This window comes from Musa acuminata, chromosome BXJ2-10 (assembly GCF_036884655.1).
Source record: "Musa acuminata AAA Group cultivar baxijiao chromosome BXJ2-10, Cavendish_Baxijiao_AAA, whole genome shotgun sequence".
NCBI classification, from domain to species: Eukaryota; Viridiplantae; Streptophyta; class Magnoliopsida; order Zingiberales; family Musaceae; genus Musa; species Musa acuminata.
This window is the reverse complement of record NC_088347.1, coordinates 17,415,522-17,438,380: the sequence shown is the minus strand read 5'-3', so window position 1 is coordinate 17,438,380 and position 22,859 is coordinate 17,415,522. Positions and strand designations below refer to the sequence as shown.

At 40.0% G+C, this 22,859-nt stretch overlaps 5 protein-coding genes across 7 annotated transcripts; 3 read left to right on the top strand and 2 right to left on the bottom strand.

Annotated features, from left to right (window-relative positions):
* The first annotated feature begins 2,135 nt into the window (after nt 1–2,135).
* Nucleotides 2,136–4,138, top strand: LOC135625848 (small ribosomal subunit protein uS8). The gene is made up of 4 exons (XM_065130952.1): nt 2,136–2,288; nt 3,318–3,462; nt 3,537–3,697; nt 3,855–4,138. Exons 2-4 carry the CDS (start codon nt 3,330–3,332, stop codon nt 3,951–3,953), a joined length of 393 nt encoding a protein of 130 aa, XP_064987024.1. The 5' UTR covers nt 2,136–2,288; nt 3,318–3,329; the 3' UTR covers nt 3,954–4,138.
* Nucleotides 4,139–4,904: 766 nt separating this feature from the next.
* LOC135624335 (ras-related protein RABE1c-like) lies at nt 4,905–8,832 on the top strand. Of its 3 annotated transcripts, XM_065127829.1 has the most exons (10): nt 4,905–5,063; nt 5,180–5,311; nt 7,151–7,269; nt 7,367–7,476; nt 7,600–7,700; nt 7,816–7,881; nt 7,972–8,069; nt 8,169–8,231; nt 8,318–8,410; nt 8,486–8,832. In XM_065127829.1, the coding sequence occupies exons 2-10, from the start codon at nt 5,239–5,241 to the stop codon at nt 8,567–8,569; spliced, it is 807 nt and encodes a 268-aa protein (XP_064983901.1). In that variant the 5' UTR covers nt 4,905–5,063; nt 5,180–5,238; the 3' UTR covers nt 8,570–8,832. The 3 variants fall into 3 exon arrangements, with proteins under 3 accessions (XP_064983901.1, XP_064983902.1, XP_064983904.1); XM_065127830.1 differs by lacking the exon at nt 7,151–7,269 and having other exon boundaries at nt 7,404–7,476; XM_065127832.1 differs by lacking the exon at nt 4,905–5,063 and having other exon boundaries at nt 7,101–7,269.
* A 1,596-nt stretch (nt 8,833–10,428) lies between these two features.
* LOC103999908 (zinc finger protein ZAT12) lies at nt 10,429–11,198 on the bottom strand. Its single transcript, XM_009421810.3, has one exon. The coding sequence runs from the start codon at nt 11,152–11,154 to the stop codon at nt 10,624–10,626; it is 531 nt and encodes a 176-aa protein (XP_009420085.2). The 5' UTR covers nt 11,155–11,198; the 3' UTR covers nt 10,429–10,623.
* A 2,280-nt stretch (nt 11,199–13,478) lies between these two features.
* On the bottom strand, nt 13,479–19,174 carry LOC103999907 (protein ALP1-like). Its single transcript, XM_009421808.3, has 2 exons — nt 18,566–19,174; nt 13,479–14,746 (listed from the first exon to the last, which is right to left on the bottom strand). Exons 1-2 carry the CDS (start codon nt 18,876–18,878, stop codon nt 13,704–13,706), a joined length of 1,356 nt encoding a protein of 451 aa, XP_009420083.2. The 5' UTR covers nt 18,879–19,174; the 3' UTR covers nt 13,479–13,703.
* A 699-nt stretch (nt 19,175–19,873) lies between these two features.
* LOC103999925 (myb-related protein MYBAS2-like) lies at nt 19,874–21,899 on the top strand. The gene is made up of 3 exons (XM_065127828.1): nt 19,874–20,969; nt 21,046–21,175; nt 21,253–21,899. Exons 1-3 carry the CDS (start codon nt 20,849–20,851, stop codon nt 21,638–21,640), a joined length of 639 nt encoding a protein of 212 aa, XP_064983900.1. The 5' UTR covers nt 19,874–20,848; the 3' UTR covers nt 21,641–21,899.
* Nucleotides 21,900–22,859: the final 960 nt, after the last annotated feature.

The window sequence follows — 22,859 nt, the reverse complement described above, 5'->3', positions numbered from 1 at the left end:
TTTTGTTTTCTATTCTTATGCTATACATGTGATGCTCTGATCAGATTTCCTAATAGTGGTATCAAAGCTAGATTGATTTGTGTGACGATTGGTTTTTAAACTGCGTGTGTTGATGAATTATGTAGAATAGTTTTATACATGATTGCTATGATTTTTGTCATATCTTTTAGATTTGGAGAGCACCATTTTTCTCTATTAAAAAGTGTTTTAGAGAGGCATTTTGACATCAAAATTGTTGACACAAAAGAGGGAGAAAGGGTAGTAAGTTTTGCTACCCTATAGGTCAGCCAAAGGCTACTTGTAGCCTTGTCGAGAGCCCTAGAAGAGGTTCTCGGCTTGGCTATCTATAACAAACTAAGAGCAACCATGTTGCTCTCGGCCATGGCAAAGAAACCCCATGTAGCTAGGAGTCCTAGCTACATGGGGAACCCGTAGTGGCTAGGAAACACCGCCTAGGAGACCCTACGACCAAGGATTCCTAGTCGCATGGAGCAAGCTAACGACCAAGGCTTCTTAGCTGCAGAAGGGTCCTTAGGGGCTAGGGATTCCTGGTCACCCAAGGCTATCCTGTGGCTAGGGATTCTTGGCTGTAAGGGTAACCTTGGCAACTAGGATTTCCTAGCCGCATGGGGCTCCCTAGGGTAGGGTACCACAAAAATTCTATCAAATTATTAATTAAATAATTTAATTAATTATTATTATTTCTTAGTAGTTCTACGTGATGATGTATACATGTGATGTATGATATGGACGGATGATCATGGACCATATGATATGATGTATGTGTGTATATGATGTAATTATTATTATTATTGAGGCCCATGAGCCTCCATTTTTCTCATTTATTATCGGGCATACATGCTTGTGATTATGTTATAATCGTACGAGAAGATGCGACGAGAGCGTAGATGTGATAATATGACCCACAAGGCCAAGACAGACGATCGTGATATATCGAGATGCAATGAGATGCCAATAAAACCGATGAGGACGAGATGGATGATTACAGAGCATGGAGATGCACCGATGCATAGATTATGATGTGAGTGATTGGGCCCATTGGCCCGGGCTTCATATTAGGTTGTAGTCTATGATCATTTGGTGTGTTTGCTCATGTGATGTATATATATATATATATATATATATATATATATATATATATATATATATATATATATATATATATATATATATATATATATATATATATATATATATATATATATATATATATATATGATGTAGATATTATAGTCATAGGTGCCTTGTAAGCTACTCACATGAGTGATGACACGAGTGATACACTATGCACTCTTTTTTCTTATTATTTATTTAATATTTTTCTCACTTTATATTGCCCGTTGTATATATTATGATGTCCATAAATTTGTGCAATGAAAATTAAATCATGATGAGATCACAATAATAAGATCGATTTATCTTTATTAAACACATACTCTAAATAATTCGATCATAGGTTACTCGAGAGGAATATCGAGATAATCGGATAGACTGGTGTACTACTGTATACCCATCCATATGATAGAAGCAACTAGTCTTATAGTTGTTCGTGTGGGGACACTATGGATACCGTGTAGATGCTCATTGGAGAATGAGTTGTCAGACAATAATTTTATTATCCTAGTGGTATATCTAATCCTTAAACTTGAGACACTAAGGATCTATCCCATATCCCATGAGGTTCTATCAATTTTTTTTTAATATTTTTCCTCTGGTCTCTTGCTCGTAGACTTCTCCCATTAAAATGACGAAATCTAGGGTAACGGAGGTTGTGGTGGAGATGGAGGTGGAGGTGGAGAGGGTGATGGGGAATTGCACCGAGTGGAGATTGGGCGAGACTAAAGGCAAAACAGTAAAGATGATTCAGAAAGGATGTTTTATGGGGATGAAACAAAAATGACCTATGTGAGAAATAATAAAATTTAAGATTTTTTTAAAATTTGATCAAAAAGTAAGAGCAAATGAAATAATTCAAGCATTTTCACATGTTCATGGGCCCCGCTGTTTTTGTTGTCTAGCGGATTAAGCCCAAATACAGCCCATTAAGCACTCGTAAATCTCCGATTACTTGCGAAACCGAGCGAGATCATATGCTTCGTGTCTGCCGTTAGATGAAGATCTAACGGTCAGAAGCAATGAGACGGCACTTGACGATCAGTATTCTTAACGCTGCCGACTCCGCTGCTCTCTCGATCGGTGCCGAGAGCTGTGTGTTAGGGTTTGCGCGGCGTCCTTTCTCACCGCCGCCGTAGTCGATCCTCACAAAGGTGCGATCTCTTTGACTTCTCGTCTTTTCCTCTCCGCTTCTCTTCTTTGATTCTAGGAATAGATGCACTACCAATATATTTCTTTCGTAGATCTGGGACGACTCCGCCAGTTTGATTATCTCTGTTTTGGTCTATTGTTCTTTCGCTAGAGAGCTCATCATTGAATCTCATTGAAGACGCACTTTGCTTTGCTTGAAAATTTCAAGTTTTATCATTGCAAGTTGCAGTAAAGTTGAGAGAATCGCCATCGTTCTTTGTTTAAGTAATACTCACGTCTTACTGAACCTAGCAATCATAATGGGGAACATTGTGTTAGGCATACAAGCCATTATCCACTCGATTGTTTCCTACTTGTTGTTGTATCCATCTTCTGTGTTACCAAGATAGTTAAATAACGTATTAGTATGATAAATATTTTGAATTGGATTAATAGAAATCCCAAAAAACGTAAGCTGTTGGTATAGGACTAATCCATATTAAATTCTACCATTCCCTCTAACGTGAAACTGAACCAAGTGATCGGGAGAAATATTTTACAAAAAATATTAATTAAATATCAAACAAATTAAAGAGAGAAATATAGAATTTGAACTCTCAATCTGTTCGGATATCATGATAATTATTATTTTTTGGGTTATCACAAACCCCAAGTGTAATAATTTTTCTTAGGTTGTCGCAAATCCAAAAGCTTAAGTTGTTAGGAACTGATCTAATCTATATTAATTTCTAATATAGAATGATATGATATTTTGTTTCTTTTATTATTTTCTCTACCTCAAGGTTCAGTGTTTATCGAGTGGATATTACTTCTTACTACTCCAAGGATGCTAAGTCTGAGGAATTCACCTTTATTTGAATTTGATTATCTCATTGTTAATTATTAGCTAATGATAATAGTGATGATCTATTATGGGCAAATACATCTGTACTAAAATTTTTCCCGCTGATGTTAGTACTCTAACCATGATCATCAGGCATATGTTTAATGTATATTATTTATTGCCTAATATGAGTGGACATTTCTGGAAGGCTGTCTAAAAAATGGTGAGAGTCAGTGTCTTGAATGATGCTTTGAAGAGCATGTATAATGCTGAGAAGCGTGGGAAGCGGCAGGTCATGATAAGACCATCATCAAAAGTGATAATCAAGTTTCTACTTGTTATGCAGAAGCATGGTTAGTCCTGCAATTTTATTTTGCTTTTGTGGCATTGAAGTATTACATTTTGATGATAACTACAAATTCTGTAGGCTACATCGGGGAGTTTGAATACGTAGATGACCACCGAGCTGGTAAGATAGTGGTAGAACTGAATGGGAGGCTGAACAAATGTGGTGTTATTAGTCCTCGCTTTGATGTGGGTGTTAAAGAAATTGAGCCGTGGACTGCCAGGCTACTTCCATCTCGTCAGGTATGTTGCTTTTACTTCTTTGTAATTAACACTGTAATCCTTGCTTATAGGATTTGAAATTACTATGGTGTTCTTGTACCTGGCCAAAGTAAAATTTGCTGTAATTTTTTGCTCTCGAAGCTTGTGGTAATAATTGTTTGTTATGTTAAATGGACAGTTTGGTTACATTGTTTTGACTACCTCTGCCGGTATCATGGATCATGAAGAAGCCAGGAGGAAGAATGTAGGTGGTAAAGTACTTGGATTCTTTTACTAGACCAGATGATCTATCTCTATTGGAGGATTGAGAGTTGCCGTGCCGTGGTTCTGTCGGAATTTTTGAAGTGGATAATTGGAGCATTTTTGCTATCCTTTTTTATATGATTTGTATTAGACTTAAAATCAACTAGAGATGTTTTTATTTGAAGTTCTGTTCCTTATGATTACTCTGGATTCGTGAAATCTATTCTAGTTTTTGTCTGTCAAAACACGAATGTTGAATTGTGTGTTGTTTGATAATGCAGTCTAGTCATCCATGTACTATGTGATACAGAAAACATTGGATGACTGATCGAAATGGCCGGAAAACAATACCCAAACTTGGGCTTAAATTTGACTGTGGAAGTATACTTTTTCTTTCTAAGTTGAACTCGGATGAATCCAATCATCGCCGATGACACGCTATCTAATTTGTCATGTGTTTGAACCAATCAATGCAACAGGGAATGGAAAATACTACCGAGGAGGAACATTTCCCAATTAGAAGCATTCAAAATCGATTGAAAGCTCAATCCGCGGCATTTGATATTTCAACATTTTGACCTCCGCCTTTAACAGGTACATTGTCAGCGCCTGGGAAGGAGTCAAGTCAGGTCGGCTATTCATGTGGTCTCCCTTCGGTGATAGGATCCGGAATGACCAAAATCCAACAGGGAAAGCATCCGATAAAGAAGAGCCCGTTCCAACCATTCGATATTTATAATATAATATGTATCATCGTTTTGGATCCTCAAGATCCGAATCCGACCCGATATTTATCCTACCAATATGACATTATAAATCCTTTGCCATGCGCAATTCTAACGAATAATTGAAAATATTCCCGTACCCGTCTCAGGTTACGCGCTGCCGCACCTTCTATGTGTTTGGACACGGTCGTGGGTATGGTCGTTGGGGCCCCACGTTTCTCCGAGAAAGAAAAACGAAAAAGATAAATAACGTGGTGTGTTGGTCACTCGCTACTATTTCCTCCTCTCTCTCCGATCTCGACGGCCGAACCCACGGCCACAGAGAGAGATCCCTCTTCGCCTCCAAATCTGCCCTTTTCGATCTCTCCATCTCGTGAGACCTCAGAGCCTTCTTCTTCCTCTTCCAATCGAGGAACCTCGTGAGCTCTTCTCCTCTTTCTGCCCTCTCGTTTTCTCTTTTCCTATCTTTGCTTCCCATTTGGTTTCGTGGATCTCTATTTGTCTTGATCGGTTGCATTTTGATCCATTTACTCAGGGAGGAAGGGAGGGAGGGGATCCTTGGCCGTGGCGTAGGATTAAGGAATCAAGATCGCAATGGCTGCTCCACCTGCTAGGGCACGGGCTGATTACGATTACCTCATCAAGCTTCTCCTGATCGGCGACAGCGGTAGGGTTCTCTCCATCTCTCATTCCGATGCATGTGGTAATGAGATTTTAGGCCTTTTTTTGCTTTCCCCGTTTTGATGTGATTCCTTTATCGCAATTTTGATTTGTGGAATGTTGGATTGGTGTTCCGGTATGGCTGGGATGGATCGGCATGAAATCGTGGATTTTGGAAGATCTAAGAGTGGTTTACAGATTGATATCTGTTTGAGACAAACATTTCTTTTACCTGGGGATCCCGTTTGGCTGTGTTGCGCACAATAGGGGTGCTAGATCTAGTTAGATCTTATACTTTTGGACGGGGCACTGGGTTTCTTGTGGCATGACATCCGAAACCAACCATTTGATGCTTCATCCAGCGTTCCAATGTGTTCACTTTTGTCTTGTTATTTCTTTAGGAAAAAAATCTCTTTTTTTGCCTTTTCTTTCTCTGGAAGGATGCTTTGTCATCATGATCATTGTCTAGCTGGCACACTCTTTTATGTGATCCAGGTTAAGCTGACAGGAAAGGGGATTAAGTTGATCTATCTATATTTGCATGTGACTTGTATGTTATCGAGCATACTGAAAGGTTATGTCAACACACCTGGAGTAGTTTCTCATCTCTGGTACCTTGTAACCATGGATGTTATGTTTTTTGTGCTCCTAAGCTTGGAATTCGATGAGTTCTCTGATCCACTAGATTACAGATAACTTTTCGTTGGAGCCATGAGAATCTTTTCATTTCTTGGTTGGTAAGGATATGCTCAATATGTTGGTACGGTACTAGGACCTTGAATGATTGAGACTTGGGTGCTCATGAAAGATGCATGGGGTAATGATGGAAATTTGGGTGCTCATAAACGATGTATGGGGGGCTGTGTCTGGAACCTTTTATAAGCCATATGCTGATTGATGAGACTTGACAGATACTTTATACTACTGCTGTATCCTTCATTTTAATTACTTAAAGAGAGTAAATTTGGATCCAAAATGGTAAATTTTTTAAAGACATTGTGTAATGGGTTAAAGATGAGAGTTAACCATGGTCTCTGTTGTTACAATCTTTCTCTTGTTTAAAAGATTATATACTTGTGAAATGCATGGAATCTGCTCTAAACACTATGTTATGTTATTAAGTATGCTGCTTGCCATGCAAAATTTTATATGCCTCTAAGGGATGGAACTAGGAGAAATATGTAAAATTTATACAATTTAAGCAGCAAAATTTTGAAGCCTCCTTAAGTAGATGCTTTGAACATAGTTGGATCTATTTTTTTCAACATAGAGAGACGATTGATAAAGGTATTGCTTCTGTAGTTAAAATATGATGGTTAAAGGGGAGATTGTATTCTAAAGTATTTTGTGATATTTGAGTACTTATTAATTTAAAGGAAAATTCTATCAGGCAGTTATAAAGCTGCATAGTCCAGAATGTTGGATATTTTGGAAATAATTTATTTAAAAAATTAAGATTGCAGAGTTAAGAAGATGTGATGCATGTGTAAATTTACAAAGATGGAGCCAGAAATGCTTACTCCTATGAAGAATTAGGAATAATACTTATCATGATTGCAATGAGGTATAATTGTTTCTGGAAGTTTCGGTATGCCCAACGGAGACTTAAAATGTGTCCTTGTGGTGAATTTAGTTAATACACATTGTTGGTGTTGAGAGAGGTAATGGATTCGATGAGCCTTAAATTTAGTAAGTTATGTTGTAATTTTTTAGGGATCAATTGTACTTGTCTGATGTTAACCAAAACCAACATGAACATTAGCTTCTTGCTTGTCCATCTGGTTGTTTAATGGCAGGCACTAATGCTATATCACCATTAAAGCTGTGCCTGGATAAGTGCCTGCAGATAGGAAGCTCGGGTCATTTGTTTATGCAACTGAAGATATATGTTTGGGTTCAAGTGGACAACAAAGACTTCTCTCGGCATATAAGCTTAGAGTTGTAGCGATTGGCACTTCTAATATGATAAGATTTTCAAAATATCTCTTCCTTTTACAAGAACTTTTATGAATGGCGCTGAGAAATATAAAGAAAATTATGTTTGATTTTTTCTGATGTTTACGAGGTTTCCATGCTTTGGTATCAACATTCTTCTATAGGTGTCGGTAAGAGTTGCCTCCTTTTGCGGTTTTCTGATGGTTCCTTCACTACAAGCTTCATTACTACCATCGGGTGAGTTATGTTTCAAGCACCGACAGTTACCTTTTTCTCTCCTTTTGAACTTCTCATCCTGTTGTTATTGCCCAATATCCACAACTTTGTAGTTCTGATTGCAATATCCTTGTCTTTACACAGTATTGATTTTAAGATAAGGACAATTGAGCTAGATGGCAAGCGGATTAAACTGCAAATTTGGGATACGGCTGGTCAGGAGCGCTTTCGAACTATAACAACTGGTAGTTTCTTTTTTCCTCTTTATGCAATTGGTATTTTTACAGGGTGAATCTTGATATAGGTTGGCTTTTCCAGAAGCTTTGCTGATCTAACAAATCCTATTTTCTTTTGTTGCAGCTTACTATCGAGGTGCCATGGGTATCTTGCTTGTTTATGATGTCACTGATGAGTCATCTTTTAACAGTAATCACTTTTTACACTTTTGTTTTTATAGCTTAGTGTTTACATTTTTGCCTTGTGAGTTCCATGGTGCATGGTTTTTATGACATACAGACATAAGGAATTGGATTCGCAACATCGAACAACATGCATCTGATAATGTCAACAAGATTCTTGTGGGCAACAAGGCTGACATGGATGAGAGCAAAAGAGTATGTTCCCATTGTCCATTTTAGCTGGTTTCTTTACTTTTTTCCCTCGGTTTGTCTTTTCTCTTCTGCTAACATGGTGTTTAAACTGTGATAATACAGGCTGTGCCAACTGCAAAGGGACAAGCACTTGCTGATGAGTATGGAATTAAGTTCTTTGAAACTGTAAGTATTAAAGTGTTGGGTATCTTTTTACTTTTATAATTTCATGGTAATTCATACTTTATAATAACTTTGTTCTAATGCTGCAGAGTGCAAAGACAAATCTAAATGTGGAACAGGTCTTCTTTTCGATAGCTAGAGATATCAAGCAAAGACTTGCAGAAACCGATAACAAACCTGAGGTAGAAAGATTTTCTTTTGATGTTAAAATAGCAGAGTACCCTCATCATAGAGCTTAATTAGTTGTTTGGCTGCAGGATCGGACAATCAAGATTAACAAACCAGATCAGGCAGCTGCTGAGGGTACTGCAGCATCAAGATCAGCATGCTGTGGATCTTGAGAGAATGATGGGGGTTGTGTGGGATGGTTTGGGTGTAGTAGTCGTAACTAATTTGCTTGTCATAGGTAGTGATGCTATGATTATAATGGAGACACGGCGCGTGCTTGTGATTTTAATCCTTATAATTTTCGCTGACATTGGGTCTTAGACGGGTGAACTAATCCGACAATTCTTTCTCGCTTTGGGATTGCGAACTTGCGATTCCTATTCTATTGTCTTTTTGAAATCAGTGTTGGATTGAATGCTTTACCATCTTTCTGTCACATCAACGTGCCAGATTTTGTCTTCCTTTATGTATATATTGGATCTCTCATGGTTTAGATATATTATATATATATATATATATATATATATATATATATAGCTTGCTATAATGGAGATTTCTAAATGTTATTCGGTTGTTGCTTTAGATGTTGTGTTGTGATTCATTGACTATCATCATTATTTTTGGATGTAGATACATTTCCTTTCATTTCTTTCCATCCAAGTGTTGGCTCCATCATATATTGGTAAACTACATGGACAGTTGAATACAGTTGATTGATTGTCGTTTTTCTAGTCGGTTGACCATATGGACATTTTCTTAAGACAGTTGCATAGTGGTGATTGAGTTGACTTTTGCTACCACATGGAGATCAAATTTGTTTCCATCAAAATTGGTTTTAAGTTGATCTTTGTATATAATCCACATTTGGGTAAATAAAAAGTGTGCCTCTTCGTCATTATGCCCTTTTGAATGAACACCACATGTAATCGACTACTTTGTGTTCCCTTTACTTGCGGGGAAACATTGTTGTTATTTATTCACTAATTTTATTAAATACAAGACGAAGAGAACTTATTATTTATTTATTGTAGATATAAGACTTGAGGCTGCAAAAAACAAGGCACAGTAGAAGACAGAGACCATAGTGGAATACAAGATCCAAAGAAAACAAGAATAATCCTCAAAGGAAATAACAAAGATCATAAAATATCTTTTTCTCAAAGGAAAAAAAATACATGATAATCTTTGAACTAAAATATATTTGCTTTAAAGCGTGTTCTTGAAAATAAGGTGTTTTGTCCTCTGTGAATGATTTTATATGAGTCTTAAATCCAATATTCCAAAATCCTTTTGTATTATATTTGAAAACACATCTTATAGAAAACCAAACAAAAAATAAATAACAAGGAAAGAAAAAAGGACAAATAATCAATATAGAACATCAATGACGTGAATTTTCCCAGTTTTAAAATATTCTTCTCAATGAAACTCTAAAAGAAAATTCAGAATTCACAATCTTTTCCGGATGAGACTCTGAAAAGATTTGTAGTTTCTTAAAGTTATTATTATTATTATTTTTGTCTTCAAGAGGCCTTCCTTCCACAGATCATAAAGATTTACTGATATATGAACATGGGGGTGAGGACTCTGAGAGCCTTCATCCTTATAGCTTCCGGTAGTCATGGACAGCCAGAAAGAACAAATGTTTTTAATGGTAAAAACTATGCCCTACCTCTGTAACTAGTAGTGCTATCTCATGGATCGCAGATAGGATGCCTCCATGTCTCCTGAGGGGTCTAGTGGAAGGAAACTGCAGGATAAATGAGATGAAGGCAGTGGATGCCTCCATATCGTTGAAGGAAACTGCTGGATAAATGAGATGAAGGCAGTGGAAGAGAAGATTAATATTGCCATGGAAGAACGAATCCTTAGCAGGCAGAAACAACCTTCTTGGGTTTTGACTAACCGCGTTAGTAATGTGTTGTCTGCTGAGTTCCTTAAGGTTTTGGGCTTTGATGAGAAGAGCACAGGTATTAATATTATTGGATCCATGCAAACAAGAGAGAAGAAATATTTCCGACGAGATGAGAACTCAAAAAAAAAAACAAAATGTATTAATACCATGGTGTGATTCTGTACATAGTCCTGTGCGTGTGTCCTCTCTCTCTCAAGAATCTGCCCTAACATAAATAGAATGTGAACGTAGTTTGTGCCAAGTGTTTGTTGCATACTAACTAAGTCGCAAATTGAAGAGGAAGAGCAAAAAAGAAGAACCAAGCCTGATCGATCAATGTCCACAACCCACCATTGGAATCTTATCTACGATCTCCAATCCTAAACCAAGCTTAAGATCAGTCTCCAAAGGCGGTAGGTTCAGGTCCAATAGCGTCCCTCTGCGGTCGCCCGGCGGCTTCTCCGTGAGGCCATGCCCGAATCCTTCGGCCGTGGTCCTGTGCCGCCTCATATGACCACCCAAGGCCTGTCCGATGGCGAACTCGAGCCCGCAGATGGAGCACTCGTGGACCCTCGGCTTGGCAGCCCCGCCCTGCGCCTGGCCATGGCCGTCGCCGCCCAGCCTCGGCTTCTTGTGGCTCGCTCGGTGGCCTCCCAGCGCTTGGAAGGATGGGAACTGCCGGTTGCATGTCTTGCACTCGAACACCCGCCCCGAGTGATCTCTCTTTTCCGCCCCGCCACCACTTCCTCCTCCTCCTTGAGATAGAAGCATCAGCACATTGGCCATGTTGACGCTATCGATCTGCTCTCCTCCTCCTCCTCCTCCTCCCAGTCTATATCTCTTCGTGTCCTTGAAGACATCCATGTAGGAAGCTGTTTCCGAGCAAGGAATGAAGCAAATGGATGAGATCAGGAGATACCGGAGGCTGATACTTATAGGTGTTTGATTGGTGATAGGTACGTGAAGCGAGCTGTTTCTTGGTTGCTTAGATAAGCTAGACTTTGGGTAACCTTCTTGACACGTAAATGGCAGCCAGAGATGACGATGATGGGATTGGCTGCTCCGTCTTAGAAAAATTAGTCTGGTCTTCCTGTTCTAGAGACTGACACAGATCCAACCAAGTTCTGTTCTTATCCTCTGCAACAAAACCCAGTAGTGATCAGAACAAGTCAGCAGCAGACCTGCACAGGGATGTTGCTGTGTACATGCCATTATTCCTTCTCGCAAGTCACTCACTGATGAGTGCCAAACAGGTGGGTAGTAGAGGATCAGAAGACACACTAAAAGCTTTGTTGATAAGGTGTGGAGAGCATCACCATCGCCTGGTTTTTCTACATGCTTTCGTGTGACTCCACATCAGTCAGTTGTTCTGGATGAAGCATGACGAGTACACAGTTTTCGTGGTGGAGAATGGAACTGAGCACCTGTCAATTTGGTCAATTCCCATCTGTTCTAGAATGCCGACTAAGTGTCAGCAGAATGCGGCGACCTTTATTAAAGGTTATCACTACTTTAGCTTCATCATGGTTTCGTGCCAACTGCCCAAAAAGACAGCAGTGGGCTTCAAAGATCAGCATGTGTGTGTTCTTCACATTTCATATCTTAGGCTCAATCCGTGCAACGTGACGACATTATTGGTGCTATTATTATTGTTCTTCAAGAAAGAAACATGACAACGATGGCCTCACAGGTTCTGACTTTTAGCTGGAAGACGTAGTCAATGCTGCTGCTTCTTCTTCTTCTTCTTCTTCTTCTTCTTCTTCTTCTTCCATTTCTGGATGGGTTGACTTCGATGTATGATTGACGATCCATTATCTAATACATCCCCCTGCATATTATCGTCATGCCTTCCGTAACGCAGTCTTAAAGAAACAAATCCTCATGCCAGTGAATAATCACCAATTGCTTGAGTGTTTAGCACATCAAGTGCAGCTATTTCCATTTCCAGTTTGGGATATGCTACTCCACGAAGCAACAAGACTTTTGTGGGATGCCATGAATGTGGACATCGGAGGTTGATTCTAGAAGATGGCACAGCTGGAGTAGACACAGCTTCTCTGGCTTGCAGTTAATATGACATGCAGCGTATGTGTGTACTTAGGAATCTATGGACGAAAGCAGGGAGAAGACGCAGCAAGTCAGCAAGAAACTGGTGGGCTGTTAGATTTGCAAGATGTCTAAGCATAGTTATCAAAGATGGTTCTTGATGTATCAAGGCAACATCGATCTACTTGGGAAGTTAAAAGCACTAAATTCAAGGATTTGCTTGCACATGTATACAACAACTATAGTATCATTTCTTGTGGTTTGCTTCAAGTTTCAGTGTTTGCTTTGAGTTGACCAACAAATAAAATTGATGATAGGAGTATTTTCTACACCACTACTGGACTTGTATATTGATTTGTTTTTGGTTTCAGTTGCTATCAGACTATGCGCAGAGTTCAGCAGAAGAGTTCAAACTAAACACCTGCAAATGCTTACCCAACTCAGTGAGGTTGTCTTATGCATTACATGAAAAAGACAGCACCAAACACCATGGAACAAAAGACAAACTGATCTTGCAGGAAGAGTAGCTCAATCTTGATAGCAATCTCAGCAAAGCAACTGAACAAGTTGACTTGTCGAAACGCTAATAAAGAATTATGGAAAGGACAGGTAGTGTGGAGTTAAAGACTTGTCTGATAAAGAATATGCTTATCAGGACATTTGAATGCGAAGATGGAAGTATGGACATAAAGCATCTCCCAAAATCTTGCTTCTGCAGAATCCTTTTGCATGAATAGATTTCTTGAGAGCTTGCAGTTTCTTTTCTTTGCTCTTTCTTTTTGTCTTTTTTGGGCTAATTTTGTTCTTGCACTCAACATCGATGAGACCAGCCAGAAAAAAAAATCATTGAATCAGAAGAAGCGATCAAAATTGTATGAACAAATTACTCACATTCGGCATCAATCAAGTCAAAAAGTGAAAGATAAGGGTTTGCCAGAGAAAAAGTTGAATCTACCACAGAAAGTTTAGGAATGTAATCAAGAGTATTAGACCCACAGTATTTTTTATGGGAGTGTTTATTCCAACTTAAAATCTTCTGTCAGAAATTGCAAGTAATCCATAAACAAGCAATAAATTTGGATTCCACAAACCTTTTGATCCTTTTGTATCACAGTATCACTAGATCAGGTTTTGCCAAGCAATGGTGCTAAAACTGACCTGCCCTGCCAATTGTCAATTGATCTTGTTTTCAGCATTCTCTTTTACAACATCAAGGTCAGTCTGCTTCTAGTTGCTCTACAAATCGGGAATGCAACTCTAGCTCATCCCACAAGTTTCAGTTGGAAGTGGGAGCCAATGCAAACACACAATTAGCCATCAAATCCAATGATAGAATCATTGAGGAAGAAAGAAGTTCAATGTTCATTTCAAGGTGGCAATCTGCCAGACAGATATGCGGACAACTTATCACGAAGCATGACTCCATTATTGTCTGCAATGTTGCAGAGTTGCTGCTTGTAACTCGTGTCGTGCTCGTGGGATGACAGCGCATCATCTCTCACCTCATCTTCCAAGTCTATTACTATGTTGTGCAGCAAGCAGCAGACAAGGATTATTCTTGGCAGTCTGTGCTTATCGGGTCTCCACATCTCCCCACCAATGATCTTCCACATATCTTTCAGTTTTGCCAATGCACTCTGTGCCACCGCCACGGTTGCAGAAAGCCTTTTATTGAACTCAGTTTTGGCATCTGAAAGATCCTTCCCTTGGTAGGGAGTGAGAAGCCATGGAAGAAGAGGGAAACCTGAGTCTCCAATGATGTACTCTCTCACTTGAAAACCTTCAGCCAGCTCCATTTCTTCTCCATCCAGCCTTGTACCCTTTTCGCACATTTTAAAGAAGCCTGAGCTGCGTAACACCGATAACTCATTCATGCTCCCAGGCCACCCAGTGGCTACATCTCGGAACCTCATCTGATGGTCAACAATAGCCTGCAACAACATGCTGTGTTTCTTCTCATGATCAACCCATATAACATTAGAAGTGTCCGCTGAAGATAGGCACATCATAATATGGGTAGTCCCAATGACACCACAACAATTTGGAAACCCTCGGATCTTTTCGAACTTGCACTTAATATCTTCCATCTCTTGAGTGGTCGGCCATTTGAGATGGTGGATGCCCCTCTCTTCCATAGCTTCCACAAAGCGCCAGGTCACCTGGGAGACAGTTGACTGGTTCACCCCGAATGATACTCCAATATTCAAGAGTGACTCACCGGAGCTTAATCTTCTCAGAGCAACAGCAACTTGATCTTCTACAGATAGGATTTTGCCATCTGCAAAAGCTAAATGTGAAGTTTTTGACATCATGTCATCCCTGACCAATGCACATATGTAGTTGAATGTCGTCCTTGATATCTTGAAAACTGACTCAAACTTTCTCGGTTCTTCAGGTAAAGACAAGTGTCCTGAGAGCACCAAGAATGGAAGCACACATGAAGAATGTTTCATGATTTTCACATGAGAATTATATAATACTAAAGCTGCTTCTTATAAATTCATCACAACAGACATGTCCATGCATTGCATTGGAAAGGAACATTATCATGAAATGGGGATGATATATGAAGACCAAGAACAAGATTTAGACAAAAAATGACCTTTAGCAAATTATATTTAACTATTTCCTTGTATTTCTCATACCAAAACTTTCGATCAACTGAAATATTCATGTTTTGTATAGAAATATAAACCTGAATTTTATATCCTTTGACAACTAAAGTTCAAAGGCATTTTTATTAGAGTGAGAGGAGTATCAACAATAAGGAACATAAATGAGGATACTTATCCTTTTTTCACAGTGACGATATATATATATATATATATATATATACACACACACACACACACATACACACACAAACGGTCGGGACTCCCAATTGTCTGATTGCCTGGTTTATTGGAGCATGTCAATTGGATCATGTGTTCAGTAAATCTTATGGACTGAGTAGTTCTGTAGTGCAATTGAAGAAACACAAAAGCTCTACTTCAGTTTAATCCCATATGTTGAATCTGAAATATGAATAAATATATAGATCTTACTTGCTACTGCAGAAGTTCTGCAACGGACACTCCCATCTATGTTGAAATCTATCGTTGAAAGGTAATCTCAATAATTTGGTCATTTATTTCTAGGAACGTTGCCTCTTCAGAGTTGCATAAGTAGCAATGTGTACCTTCTGCAGGATCTGACTCATTCCCCCTTTAGGACGAGCAAGAGTTGCATGCAAATGGTAAATCGCAAATTTCTAGATGGAAGTAAGTTTAATGATAAAGACTCTTACGAGTAGGACATTGACTCTTTATTATTTTCCTTATTGCAGTACAGTTCTTAAAACTTTTATTCTTTAGCAATCTGTTCTAAAAGTAAACTGTAGAGTTGTATGTGCAGATAATAGCTTGAAAACCAAAAAAAAAATGAATTTGACCCTAGTTTCCAGTGATCAAGATTTGTGATTACTATGGGATATGCAGATGCATTAACAGGAGGTTCTGTTCACTGGGAAGGGAAACATATAAAACAAGAAAAATATAGAATGCTTGCTACTTGTACTTATGAAATCAGACAAATTTTGGATGCTTGTAATATCAAAAATTTCATTCGCTTGAAACTTTCAGATAAGTGACACTGCCATATACAGTGTCTGAGGAATCTAATATAGAGTAGTAAGTAATCACTGGAACATAACAATGAGAATTATTTCTGGTAAGTAAAAACTAATTATTTCCTTAATGAAGCTGTACAATGATACTGCATAGGGAATATTTAGAGTTCACCTACAAGACTCACTGCCTACGACCTTCGAAAACAACCAACTGGATCATATGGCTATCAGTCAACTACCAACTACCAATTAAAATGTTTATGACAAATAAACAACCTTACCCCAAAGACAGAAAAAGGGAATCAAGAAAATACAGTTGAGCAATCTTCCAACAAAACAAAATATGCAGCATTTTAGGCAAATTGGAGAAAAAATCCATGTCTAGATCGAAAAAAATGTGAGATCATTCAACTGTTTACTAATTGGTCTCCTGTGGAACTAAATTATTCAATGTATATCTTGCTTATCACATGGATGTTTCTCACCGATAAGCTGGCATGTTTAATTTCCTACTTCAACAACAGCATATGTTGCTGAAAAATTTCATCTTTCCATGATTATCTACAGGTTTAGTCTGCTTCTACAGGTCACCATAGAGATTACTTCTATTGGAAAGACAACCCTTGGCAAATGTGAACACTCAGTATGTCAACTCTTCACTATATTTTAGTTCATCCTAGACAGACCAGGTTAAACACATCAAATATAGACAAAGATATGACATTGAAAAAAAGTAAAAAACTCAATTCTCACCAACCACCTTCATGAAATCCTTTTAGGCTCTAAATGCTTCATGGATGAGGAGCATGGTTTGGGTGGCATCACCTTTCCATAAGAAAAATTTTAGGTTGCTTCGTGTTAGGTTGCTAGTCGCTATAAGATAATACCAACACCTTTTATAGCATCATGAAACATTCTTTAAGAATTCATTTTCCATTTACTCTCCACTTATAAGAGAAAGAGGACCATTAATATGCAACACAAACTCCACAAAGGAGTACAATAAAAAATCCACCAAAAACCAACAGAGCTTTTACGGTAACTGTTCTCCATTAGTATTTTTTTCATTTTTTTCAGAAACAAGGCTTAAATAAGCTGCCCGAACTTCATCTCAATCAGACTGTTGTGAAGAATGCATTGATGTCCGGATGGATGCATCAACTAAATTACCATCATTTTGCTTAATCAAGAATCCACTGCCAAAGTCTTTGTTTGGTGCTCATCAGTCTAACTAGGATGCAATTATTGATCACTAAAGGAAGTCAGAGTTTAGTTACTGGTACTATCTCAATGTTTAGAAGTTTATACAAAAAAATTGATAATATGAAAATATTATGTATTTTCTTGCATTCGAGTGTAATGTTGGCATTGAAAAGAAATGAAAAGTGTGTGGCGATACAGAAAAGACCATGTGGTATGACATAAAACCTTGAAGTATTAATTATTAAACAGACAGCCCGATAGGTTAATTCAAATAATCTTCCTGCTATATTTGAGGGCCTACGATTTCAGTAACGACCATTGCTAATTGTAAACTTCATGTTTCAGGAACTTAGAGGAATGCCACCCCTTGATGCTTGTTGACAGCACAACACACAATAAACACTCCATGATACTCTGACCGTAGCATCCAGTTTGTGACCTCGAGGTACCAGTGTTTGCAAGCCCTTGTCAACTGTCTATTCAAGGACTTTCTTGGTGAATTTATTGAGACCCATACACATTGTTTTCATTGTTATACTTCTAAGTTTAGTTTTTCTTGATATAATGTGGCATGATTGTAAGTTATCAAAAGAGATCATTCACAATTTTTCTTCTTCTTCTTCTTCTTTTTTTCCGTACACTACTCGTTCTTGAACTTTAGACCAAATTTTGTTTGGGTCTCTTTTATCTTCATTTACAGTTACTTGGTCTCATACTTGTAAGGATTTCTCCAAGTCCATAAATATAAGTAACTCCAAACCAAATTCTTCATGATCCACAGATCTGTAAAATTGAGTGACAGTGACAAAGTTCAAAACATTACAATCCAATTTATATTTTGTAGCAACGCAAATAACAAATTAAGATATTCCCAGTTTTTTTATCAGTTAACAATGAACATTCACCTCTAAGATTTGAGATGTCATTTCGAGCATTATCATTTACTACATTAAGATCTCTGGAAATTAAAGCATGAATAACAACACTATAAGGGCATCCCCTATTTGATTGCACCAAACATCATTAAGAGAAGCGAAGTAAAGAGATGAAACCACTATCGATGTGCTTCAACCAATTACAACATGGAATGCTTTGATGCATGATTTATCTTAAGAGTCGTCGACATCACCGAGAAATAAAAGTACAATCTGGTGAACATCCAACATCCCCAATCAAGCTTTGCATACTAGATGATAACCTGTATTAATTCTAACCAAGATGATATCGATGCATAAGTGATGATTATAAGAGAATCGAGATTCTAATTAAGGCCCAAATGCCATTACCAAAAAGCACACAAGAAACCCAATCTAACAAGACATGACTGCCATCGACTGTGATCATACTCCCACTAAACCCACTGATTCCATGAAATAGAAGTGAGCATAAAGATGAAGGAGAGGGGAGAAAGAGAGGAACCCGTAATCCTTCTCGAGAAGTCAACCCACCAGTCTCCACCTTCCTGCCCTGCGGCCGCCGCGTCCTTCGCGGCCCTCTTCCTCCTCCTGAACCCTCGAACAGGCCCCATGTTCACGCCTCCACCACCGAGAACTCGATTCAAGCGGTAAGCCGACAGGGTCCAGAAAAGATCAGCGAACTCCAAAGCGATTGAATTAGGAGGAAGAAGACACGGAGACAGGCAGGTTCTCAATCTCCAGAGGAGAGGAGGTTTATAAAGGAGATCGGTGGGGACAAGATGTGGACGGTGTCGGAGGGTGACCGAGGCAGGCATGCAAGGCTAGTCATAGCGACAGGGGAAGAGAAGAAGGTTAGCAGGAGCGAGAATGTTGCAGTTGGGGAGTCGTGGTGGCGCTGCTGCTGCTGCCGCTGTCTCCATGGCATGCACAAGACAAAGCTTCCATGGGTGATGAGTGGGGTGTCGAACGGATCGAGAGCAGCGAAGCGGCCATCTAATGAGGATTTGTTGTCTCTGGGCGGTGCCGGTGCAGCCACCACATGTGGAGTCTTGGTTGAGTCCGGAGCCTTTGGGCCAAAGCCAAACCACTCCATGCGCTCCTCACACAAAGCCTTACACGATGACTGTAGAAATAATCCATCTGCCAGCGTAAGTTGACGCATCTTATTTTGACTTTTGTTAGATTCTTGTTGGCTCGTGTGCGTGCGTGTGTGTCAGATGACGACTCGCCCTGCTTCCTATTTCGTGTTCGGCGGCAGATGAGCCTCTTGAGCACTGGTAGGCTCGCCTTCTGGCAGCCCAGAATGCCGACGAGGTGTTTGCATAAATGCTTCATAAGGTGGTAGCTCGAGACATGCACGTACAAGGTTGAGGAAGATAGAGAGGAGTGCCTTAATCATCTTGCAACAATAATGGTGCAGGTGGTGAGTGACGAGGACCACATAGGCAACTACAACTATCTTTCTTGATGAACAGAGAAGAATCGAAATCAACATCGACAAAACTGGTGGCTCCTCTCTTTCAAACGACGTCTGCTTCCGAAGAAACTCCAGCTCTATCTTGGACTCTTCTGCCAATGTGGTCCGACGACTTGACTCCTGCAACTGGTTCAATTGAGGAAAAATATGCAAGCACAGTTCGGCTGCATTGCCTACACCATTCTGCCTTACGTTCTCAATGACTAAAAGAAGAAAAGGTTCGACTTGACGATGTGATTTTGGTGGGTTGTTTGTTGTTGTTTGAGTTACCACCAGAGGCTTCACGTCACCAAAAATGTATCGCTTTTGGCTCCCGTAGGATCATCTCAGAAGCCAAAGCGATGGGCTAAGAAGAAAAAGAAGAGACAGGAGCAGGTGAAAAGACGCAAAGAAAAGAAAAAAGAGACATTTCATCAAACAGCTGTAAGCGGCCATTTCATCAAACAGAAATTAAGCCCAGTGTGGCAGCACCAATCTTGGGCCAATCATGCACAAAAGTCCAGCCCAACCACACAGAGAGAGGAGGAGGAAATGCCCCGTTGGTCTTATCAAGACATGAAGGAGAGCTCTCGTGTCCTGGCACTGCAATGCCACCCGATCCTTTCCGGATACTGAAGCCGCACCAGATCTGGGAAAAGGGCAACAAGCTATTCTACCCACTAGTTGTGGAGTCCAACAGAAACACTCAGTATATCTATCCTTTCTTGTGTCTATCTGCAGGATATTGCCATGGATCCAAAGCAGCACTCGATGATGGTGGCCCTGGAAACTAGATATTATCCATCCACTGACCAAGAAGACAAAGTGCAACCCTGCCACGCCCATAACAAGTGGGCAAGACCTTCCTTGTGCTGGTGTTTCCTCAAAGCCATCGATCACATCGGCAACTAAAAGCAAGAAGGCTAAAATGGAGGGATGGAGATAAGAAGCGCAGTGTCTCCATGTTTACAAAGTGTGATGTGCTCCGTTCACGAGGGACCTGTTTGAGGCCGTACCATTTTAGGCTACCAAGTCAACATCGCATCGACAGCCTTCGCGATGACAAACGCGTTGTGTGCATGCATCACCTACATAAAGGAGAGTGATAGAAATGGGTCAGGTCCACCATATCTTACCTTCACTCGGCTCCTTGAATTCTGATATCTAATGGTGGAAAAGCTCCTGTGGATCTTATTTACGGTAAGCTCGAGTTCATCTCAAGAGATGGTGTTGATAGTGATGCCGAAGAACACCATGAATGCTTAAGCTTAGATTGGGATATCTTATAAATAGCACCCCGAAGGAATTGGACAAGCATAAAGGACGAGAATGGTGATGGTGAAAGAAGAGTTGCGAAGGGGACCGTGGACGGAGCAGGAGGACCTGCAACTGGCTTGCTTTGTGGCCTTGCTCGGCGAACGACGTTGGGATTTCATAGCCCAAGCCTCAGGTTGGTGACCATTCGTTAGGTGATGGATTGGAGAGTGGTGACAATTCATTTACTGTGTCTCTTGATGTTGTGGCAGGTCTGAATAGAACAGGAAAGAGCTGCAGGATGAGATGGGTTAATTACCTCCACCCCAGTCTCAAGCGCGGCCGCATGACCACCCAAGAAGAGCACCTCGTTCTCGAGCTCCATTCTCGCTGGGGCAATAGGTTTCTGCTTGAATACTAGAGCTAAAAATCATTTTATAGCCTCTTCCATGTGGATTTATTTTGATGGAGGTTCTCAGGTGGTCTCGGATCGCACGGAAGCTCCCCGGCCGCACTGATAACGAGATCAAGAACTACTGGAGGACTCATATGAGAAAAAGAGCACAGGAAGAGAAGAGAAACTGCTCACCTTCGGCGACGTCTTCCGCACCGCCTGCTGATGATCTCCCCACCCGATCAGAGGTCGCTGCGGAGAGTCAACTTAATGGAAACGGTGACGGTGGTAATGCTGACTCCGTGGATGAGGTGTGGGATGAGATTGCACTAAGCTCTGGGGATCGCAGGGATGAAGCCGGCGGTTATGCATGCACCCCTTTGACTTCCGCCACTCCTGTGTGGGAATGCTGCTCTGGTTCGCTGTGGAAGACGGAAGACGAAGAGCTCGATGGCGTGTCATTTGGTTTCTGAGTACCAGAAGAACAACGGGGAGCCTTGTTCTCGAAGCCTGTTCATGCATGACGTTCGAAGATAGTTGTGGATCCATTGAAGGAGGATGGTATGAACAATGTAGGTGGGGGGCTCGATGTCATAAGTGGTGCGTGTAAAAGGATGTGCCACGGGCTTGCTTCTTTTCTCTTAGGTACACCAAGTGAGGGTATATCTATCGGGAGACACAACAGATATCCATAAACGAAGCGTTCGATCCTCTTGCTTCTGGATGATGGATGGCAGTAATATAGTAGCTTCATATGACATAAAACATGGTTGTCATTATGTAGTTTGGATCATGCATGAATCATTTTGTTGCTCCTTTCTTTTATACTTTGCTATCAATCCGTTGGAACCATTGCAGCTTTCTCCATTCCACTAATCCTGATGGGAAGATGATGGGCATCTTAGATCACTATAGAAAGCTACTGCAGGACTGTGAACGAAGTGGATGGCGATAGGGCGGCTGAAAAGTGCTGATAAGAAGGTGCGGTTCTCTCGACGTGCTTTCGCCCCTCTATTATTCCTAGTGGTGGTATCAGCTACCTCAAAACAGGGAAATCTATGTTGTGATAAGCTTGAATCAAAATGATAATACATCAAATAACACTATCAAGGATCATAATATATCACTTAGGAAAAGGTTTACCTTCTCCGATGTTAATGAAAAGCTTTTCTTTCTTGATCACATTACCTGCTGATGTAAACCAGTGTCCTCCAAATTCAACCTGCGAACACTTGCCAGCATTTTGGTCAGCTTAGACATCGACTGACGACTACAAGAAATGGCATGGCAGCTTACAAAACTGTTATGAGATCGACAATAAAGATGAAAGCATCATATTATGTATGCCACATGAAAATAAAGCTGAACGAGGAAAAATATATATTGTCATACATCTCTCCTCAATATTATATACGATCGCAGCCTTCGTTGTGCTGTGGTTTCATGTTTAACAATGATCCCTAAAGCTGTCTAAAAGAGAACCAGATAGGTTCATATGTTTCCAAGACCGAAGCAGAACACCGATTCGATGGCCTCAAATGTATAATTGCTAGTTTTCGAGTGCTCAACTCCAGATAGTCCATGAAATATACCAATGCATTTGTCCATCCACTACTGAAGACAGTACCATCGGTTTGTCCTCATAAAAAATAATAATAATAAAGGAAATGAGCAGTCCACTTGTGACAGACG